Below are 8,842 nucleotides of genomic sequence, written 5' to 3'. Positions count from 1 at the left end.
ACACAAAGGTGTTTTTGGTTATATTTCTAAGACTTAGTACACAAAGGTGTTTTTGATTATATTTCTAAGACTTAGTACACAAAAGTGTTTTTGATTATATTTCTAAGACTTAGTACACAAAGGTGTTTTTGGTTATATTTCTAAGACTTAGTACACAAAGGTGTTATTGATTATATTTCTAAGACTTAGTACACAAAGGTGTTTTTGGTTATATTTCTAAGACTTAGTACACAAAGGTGTTTATGATTATATTTCTAAGACTTAGTACACAAAGGTGTTTGTATATCACATATTTACATGTAAAGCTATGTGCATGTTCTCTGTAAACTAGTTAGTTCTTTTCGTTTCGTTAGACGTTCGAACTGAGGATGTAATATCTGTCAAGGACAGCCAGAAAATAAAACTCTCCTTGAAGTCCTGGCGTTGCAGGAATGATGTTATATCTCCCGTGGTTCCAGTTTTCCTTAAAAGATACCGTTGTAGAAACGAGTGTTTCTGATTAAATGGATAACACAGAGCAAGAGAAACTCAATTCCTATCAAATGAACGAATCACTGAAGCCATTAGGAATTTAGAAAAGATTTAGTGTAAGGTAAACCAGTAAAGCTGCTATTGAAATAAACAATAAATGAAAAACTGCTTAATTATTTAAAGCCATTTCACTCTTCCTTGCTAAATTTAAATATGTGAAGTTTTCTAAAAGTTGACCATCTGATGGCATAAAAACTACCCTAACGGCACACCCGCCAAGGTAATACAGATGATGTACAAAGATAACCGAGTGGACTAGTTATAGGCAAGAAAACTGTACAGCACATATCCTTACAATTGCTAATGTACAAAGTAGTTTCTTCTAACGACTCGTTAAATGTCAGATACAAATCTAATCACTATTCAAAGATGCTAAAGAACAGTACGGTGAAAACGTTCCATTCCTCAGCTATTAATTATCTAAGGTTTGAAGTTCTCCAAGAATATTGAATTCAGTTGAACAAGTATCAGTGTGTTATGATAAACCAATCACATGTTATCATTCTCTAAATGAGGTTCGACACTCTTCGTTCTAAGTTCTTTTTCATGATAACAAAATGATAAACATATACTTTTGTAAGTTGTTTCCATTTCCAGCACAATGTGGCCCGTGACGAGAGCGTTATGTTAAGTGATTAATTAAAATAAAGACGACACCTGGAGATGTTAAGCTAATCGATTTATACAAACAGGTATGGAATAATATCATAAATAGATAGTAAGTTTTAGAAAAATTAGGGTTCAAACTACACGAAAGAAATAAGCAAAGAATAAAAATTATTTTTCTGACTGAGATGAAACCAATGATCGGAGATCACCGATTCCAGGATGTAGATTAATTCTACAAGGTAACAAATTCTACAATTCTCTTAGTCTATCTTGTAACTGTAGGAATGATTGATTACGTTAAGCTGTGTAAGAATTGTTCGTGTTTTTCTTAGTCTATCTTGTAACTGCAGGAATGATTGATTACGTTAAGCTGTGTAAGAATTGTTCGTGTTTTTCTTAGTCTATCTTGTAACTGCAGGAATGATTGATTACGTTAAGCTGTGTAAGAATTGTTCGTGTTTTTCTTAGTCTATCTTGTAACTGTAGGAATGATTGATTACGTTAAGCTGTGTAAGAATTGTTCGTGTTTTTCTTAGTTATCTTGTAACTGCAGGAATGATTGATTACGTTAAGCTGTGTAAGAATTTCTCGTGTTTTTCTTAGTTATCTTGTAACTGTAAGAATGATTGATTACGTTAAGCTGTGTAAGAATTGTTCGTGTTTTTCTGTGCGTCTACTCATGTGGTAGTTTACCATTATTTTCAGGATTTCACAAAATATATATAATCAAAAGTTTTATCTAACTGAACATCATCCTTTAACACTGTAGCTCTCTCACGTATTGAGTACAACTAACGAATAACTTTACGTTCAACAAAATCAATTTAATGTCTGTTGTGGGTTCAATGTTTACATCAACATTTGACATGGGGTTGGTACCCGGCAGTTTAACCAGGATCAATGAAGTATATACAAAATCACAAAATATCACTACGTTATATATCAAATTATATAATATGTACACATTGTAGCAATTCTATACACAAGGCCTAACACACAGACTAATAAAGCAACAGCTGTGTTCAAGTGTAAACAGCGTTTCTGTGATTAGCCTGATGATTGGAAATAAACAAAAACTTTGAGGTTGAAATTCTTTGGAAAAGTTTTGAGTACATATTTTTTTTTCTCACGGAACAGATAAAAAGTCACATTTTACCTTATTTTCTTAGACATGAATACAATAACTAAGAATATTTGAATTAGCATACACTAGGTTCTTTCCAAACCTTGTTTACTAGAGGGCACGTACAATATTTACACAGTTCCCATGCAAAATTTACTAATTCAGTTTGGAGTCATGATACGAACTCAGAATTCCAAACGTTGTAATATTTTTATCTTTCAGTATGAATTCACCAATTTTTGTTTTTCTATAAAAGAAGCAAAGAAAACAAAGTGGTCTTAAAAATTTGTTTCTGGATTTAGTTAGGTGGCAGCACTGTATTTACATTAATACAGGTTAACCTAAAACAAAAAAAAACTGTGCAAGTGGTAATGGTGTTCACAAAAGCATCACTGGAGAAAAAGCATTTTCTGTAAAATTTACATTGATAAAACCATTTAAAATCCAGAAAAAATATCATGATAAACGAAAAGCTGGTGTAAGTCGATATAGTTTCTGACATTAAAAGCAGATAACTAGAGTTCAGTCGTGTTTCCTTCGTTTATTTTCATTGCTGCCTTCATAACTTTGGTAATGCTTTCTCTTATCTTTGAGTCTCCAATTTCTGTCTCCTCCTCGACTGTGCTGGTACTCCTGTCTCCGTGCCTGCTCTTGCTCGTTCCATTCGTTATTGCTGCCCCATGGTCTTGGCCTCCAATTTGGTGGCCATTCAGCAGGGTTATGGTGTCTTGGAACATTTCCAAATGATGCCTGATTTGCTGTGGAATTGGCAAGGTAATGCTCACCAACACCACCATAAGGGTGTTGATAACCACTCATTTGTGGTTGTTGAGGAGGAGGACAAAACTGTGGCCCCATGGGTTGGTGATACATGTTAGGGCTTGGAAAAGGATTACCAAAGTGTGGGGGCCTGGGGTAGTTTAAACCAGAGGGATCACCTGGTGGAAGAGGAGGTTGTACAGTTGCATTACAAGGTGGGGCCGGTGGAAGTCGTGGACCCAACGTCGTTCCCATGGGTCCTGGTAAACAAGGAACCAATGGAAAGGTTGGGGATGTGAGGGAATTATCCAGATCTTCTGGGTCAACACCTGGTGGTAATGGTTCTACTAGTGGTGTTTTTCTTGGTGGTAATGGTAAGGAGCTTCTCTCAGCTCCACCATTTGGATCATTGAAGAATGATGGAGTTTGGTTGTATGGTAACGAGCTATTATTTGCTGGGATTACTGGAGAAACATGCTGCTGAGGGAGTCTCACAGGTTCCCCAACAGGAGGAATCATGTGAGGTGAGTCACGAGCTACATTATTACCAGTAGTCTGGACTCTAGTTCTATGATCTTGCACTTTTGTAGGCAATATGTTTGACACACTTTGATGTATTTTGTTCTCATCTGAGTGAAACGGAGTCTCTTGTCTGGATTCTTCAACTGAAACCTGTGATGTCTTCTCTCGACTGGAACTTTCAGACACGGATGACGTCTTTCCTGCGTCCTGTCCAACATTTTGTGATGTAAGAATACCACTAGTAAACTGCTGGGTAACCTTGTTGATAGCTTTTATGATGGTTCGTAAATGGGGAGGTAAGCCAGATGATAATTTCGTGAAAACATCATCAATACCTTCTGTGGTCTCTTTCTTTGAATGCTGTTCAGAACCAATATTACTTTTTACAGTTTGCTGTGAGTTACACACACTATTTGTCACTAATGATGGTGCAGCAGAAATTTGGTGACAAGTGACATTTTGAAACGAAGGATTTACAGACCCTTGTATAGTTCCCAAGGTATGTCCTGTACCTTGAAAACTTTGCTGTTCAACTTGATTTTTCTCTGTTTCTAGCTTTTCTTTATGATGACTGGTCACTGGGGAATGCTCAAGTTCTGTTTGAACAGAGTTGGGAAACTGAGGGGCCGAAGATGAATGAGTCAATGATGTCTGATTTTTCCATGTTTCAGGCTTGTCTCTATCACAACTGGCTATTGGCTGCACCACTCCAAAATTATTCTCTCTAGATCGGCCGATAGCAAAATCTTCAAAGTCATCCTCTCGAGAAAGCTTTTCTACTGGAGGCGTGTGCGGAGGGTCACTGCTATCTGACCTTGAACGCTTTTTGATGGAAGATGTGTGAAAAGTGTTCAAGTGGTCATCGATAAATTTTGGAGTTTTTTCATTTGGAAAGCTTTCTAAGGGTGGAGTGTAGGATGGTTCATATGGGTCCACATTCTCCATATGGAGATGGCTGAAACAAAAACATTACGTGTATATATCCAGAAGGTAAAATCTGTTCAACACAGAACTCCCACTAAAACCAAATGCCCCTATAACCCCTGAATACAATAAAGGTAGTTTACTATTTATCCAAGAAAGCTACATTTTATTAAAGTCAGTTTAACCATAGTGCTTGAAGCTTAAAATTTAAAAAAAAAGAAAAAAAAAGTTACACACTGCTCTGTACTAGAATCGTTACATGAAAAACTTACACACTGATGTGTACTAGAACCATTACATGAAAAACTTACACACTGTGTACTAGAATCGTTACATGAAAAGCTTACACACTGATGTGTACTAGAATCATTACATGAAAAGCTTACACATTGATCTGTACTAGAATCGTTACATGAAAAAGTTACACACTGATCTGTACTAGAATCGTTACATGAAAAAGTTACACACTGATCTGTTCTAGAACCATTACATGAAAGTTACACACTGCTCTGTACTAGAATTGTTACATGAATAACTTACACACTGATCTATACTAGAATCGTTACATGAAAAAGTTACACACTGCTCTGTACTAGAATCATTACATGAAAAAGTTACACACTGATCTGTACTAGAACCATCACATGAAATAGTTACACACTGATCTGTACTAGAACCATCACATGAAATAGTTACACACTGATCTGTACTAGAATCGTTACATGAAAAAGTTACACACTGCTCTGTACTAGAATCGTTACATGAAAAACTTACACACTGATCTATACTAGAATCGTTACATGAAAAAGTTACACACTGATCTATACTAGAATTGTTACATGAAAAGCTTACACACAGATCTGTACTAGAATCATTACATGAAAAGCTTACACACAGATCTGTACTATAACCATTACACGAAAAAACATAAAAGATACTGAAAGCACACAGTATCCCTGCTATCATATCTACAAGAGCTAATTCATGACAAGCCATACCTTTCTGAAACTTGTCTCAGTGGTCGATTTTTATGTCTAACTATCACACCCAGAAGAATGTGGGCTCTTGAAGGACTCAAGCCTGTAAAATTGTTTATATTAGATAAAACATTATCTTTCAATAATTTTTATAAGGATATTCATTCATCACAATTATAAGTTTCCCATGTGAAACACTTAATCCAGGACTTTAAGTGAAACTCTACCACAGTGTAACACCGACTTAATCCAGGTCTTTAAGTTAAACTCTACCACAGCATGACACTGACTTAATCCAGGACTTTACGTTAAACTCTACCACAGTGTGACACTGACTTAACCCAGGACTTTATGTTAAACTCTATTACAGCATGACACCAATTTAATCCAGGACTTTACGTTAAACTCTACCACAGTGTGACACCAACTTAATCCAGGACTTTACGTTAAACTCTATTACAGCATGACACCAACTTAATCCAGGACTTTATGTTAAACTCTACCACAGTGTGACACCAACTTAATCCAGGACTTTAAGTTAAACTCTATTACAGCATGACACCAACTTAATCCAGGACTTTAAGTTAAACTCTACCACATTTTTGCAGTGTTGAATTGTTTAACGTATAAAATATCTAAAGACAAACAAATAGAATAGCTACAAAATGTAATAATATTATCTGTTTTTATATGATAACAAAGGTACAAGAAGAGACAGAAGTTACTTACCAGGACCATCAAATGGCATTAATACAGTTGGTACGGGACTATATGAAGGTAGAGGTAGGATATAAAAATCTTTTATCATTTTGGATGCATTCCCAACAACTCCAAAACGCTTACGAGAGTTCAGGTACGAGTAAAAAGCTCCATAAGGCACTTTCTCTTCATCATTTGCAGGTTGAAATCGAATTACAATTAATTCCTAAAAAGTACAGAATAAACCATAACAATTCCAAGTAGGCTATAATTCCAAATGAAACTGTTAAAGCCAGTGTCAGACATGTTTTACAAATATTTGCAAACATAAAAAAGTTTTTTCTTCTTTCATACCCATTTACCATTACCTTAATCATAGCTACATACTGAACATTACATTAAACAACATTTACACAGAGAAATGTTACAGAAAACATGAAATTCTCGGTTAACAGTTTCAAAATTAGACCTAGCTATCACAAATAAGTATTTGTAACACTCGACAAAAAACATCTTCGATGGTTCAACAGGTTTTTCATTCTTCTGTAGGAGGACGTCTGAAACCAACAGTTCAATTTTTCATTGTTTACTTTCATCACGTAGATGAAGCAGTATTAAACTTTAATCAATGAATTTAACATAAACTTATTTTTTCTCTCTAAATAATGCGAGGCTTACAAAAGCCTAAATATATATGTTTATATGAAGAAGATACACAAACAGTTTAGACAACATTATTTTGAAAAAAATAAAATGAATCCTGCTGGTCTCACTTTTACATCATTCGTATCCTAATTTTGATTGTTAAAAAAAACAGTCATATTTGTGTACATTTTATTGTACAGTGAAAACCAGTGGACTAGAGAAACTTAAAGCTCAATCCCCAGTTCTCTACAGTGTGCAAACAAAAACTACAACTAAATATTATAGAAAATGCAACATTAACTAATAATGTAAAATGTTTCTTAAATACACAAAAGTATAATACCTTATTTCCTGATTGTTTAGTCCTGCCAAGATATTCCCAGATCTGTTCCTGAGTGACACGACCACAAACCTGTACTGTATCTGGAATATCCTGAAAATCACAATAAAAACAGTAATAACCTGTACTGTATCTGGAATATTCTGGTAATTAGAAAATATAAAAAATTTAGAAAAGTTATTTTACTGATATGTAATTTAAATAAATTACAGTTTTTTTTAAATGTGCTTTAACATCAGAATAGACGGGGCAGCTTTTCTTGTAGAAACTTCTCCGAAGTGGGTACACTCATGTAAGAACTTAGAGATCGGGGAACACGTTTGATGGTAAAACCCTACCTTCGTTCAGTGTGTTGGTACAATAATTAGAGACCATATTTAATGTTATTATTAAAGCAGATGAGAGTTTAAGCGGGGAAAAAATAATGGTTATGTAAACTAAGGGTTTATGAAAAACAAAACTGAACAGTTAGTTAAATAAACAGTTGTTATAGCATAATATTAAAAAGTTTAAGAGTTTAGCTACCTGTGTAAGAAAATCTGTAGGGCCAGATACTTTGTAGGCAGAAGTAACAAATTTGGCTACATCCTGCATGTAGATGAATCCTTTCCATACAGAAGTCTGGGTTCTACTTGGTTTTATCTGGCTACTGCTTGACAAAGTGGTACTTCCCGAGTCTGGAGATCTGAAAGTTTAAACAAGACTAATAAATGAGAACAAGATGCTACAAACCAACATTGAACACCTTCAGCTGGACAAGTAGAGGACTACAGAAATGTTCATTATCACTAATAAAATAAAAATCTTACTATTATCACACTCTTTAAATATAAAACTACTTCTAAATTAAAAGAAGTCTTATTTCAGAGAAAGATTAGGGAAAAAATTATAAATGGATAAAAAGAAAGAAAGAAGAAAAGACAAATTACTAAACCACAGCTTAGGTCAATATTTTCTTCCCTACCTGCTCATATTTGTATCGTACAGAATTTCTGACAAGCCCCCTTATGGGTAACTTACATTAAACATACAGTAGTGACACTGACTGTTTCTCTTAGTAGATCTTTGAAAATAAATAAAAGGAGCAGTGATTGTTGAGATCTTCTATACTTTTTTATGTTGTTGTTTGTAGTTTTGTTAATGCAGAACTTACACCTATATTTCTACACTTAAAAATACATTCACACTTCCCCCTGTCATCACTTATTGACAGGAGAGAAGACTACATTAATGACTTACCCATATGAAACTGTTGAACTAGGTTCTTGGTCAGACTTTTCCTCCAGTACGTCTTTAAAAATACATCCATACTTCCCCTTGTCATCACTTATTGACAAGAAAGAAGACTACGTTAATGACTTACCAAAATGAAACTGTTGAACTAGGTTCTTGATCAGACTTTTCCTCCAGTACATCTTTAAAAATACATTCATACTTCCCCCTGTCATCACTTATTGACAGGAGAGAAGACTACATTAATGACTTACCCAAATGAAACTGTTGAACTGGGTTCTTGATCACACTTTTCCTCCAGTACATCTTTAAAAATACATTCATACTTCCCCCTGTCATCTCTTATTGACAGGAGAGAAGACTACATTAATGACTTACTTCCTCCAGTGCAGCTTTAAAAATACATTCATACTTCCCCCTGTCATCACTTATTGACAGGAGAGAAGACTACATTAATGACTTACTTCCTCCAGTGCAGCT

The 8,842-nt window shown here is 34.8% G+C and overlaps 1 protein-coding gene across 1 annotated transcript; it reads right to left on the bottom strand.

The window, feature by feature from the left end:
* Positions 1-1,943: 1,943 nt before the first annotated feature.
* On the bottom strand, positions 1,944-8,455 carry LOC106472524 (PHD finger protein 3-like; the record flags this gene model as incomplete). Its single annotated transcript, XM_022401098.1, has 6 exons — positions 1,944-4,499; positions 5,467-5,548; positions 6,175-6,370; positions 7,133-7,222; positions 7,655-7,814; positions 8,369-8,455. Coding segments are annotated over 6 exons (2,329 nt in total), but the record flags the coding sequence as incomplete, so codon positions are not given.
* Positions 8,456-8,842: the final 387 nt, after the last annotated feature.

Source organism: Limulus polyphemus, unplaced genomic scaffold (genome assembly GCF_000517525.1).
Source record: "Limulus polyphemus unplaced genomic scaffold, Limulus_polyphemus-2.1.2 Scaffold5403, whole genome shotgun sequence".
In the NCBI taxonomy this organism is placed as follows: Eukaryota; Metazoa; Arthropoda; class Merostomata; order Xiphosura; family Limulidae; genus Limulus; species Limulus polyphemus.
This window is presented reverse-complemented; position numbering and strand designations above follow the sequence as displayed.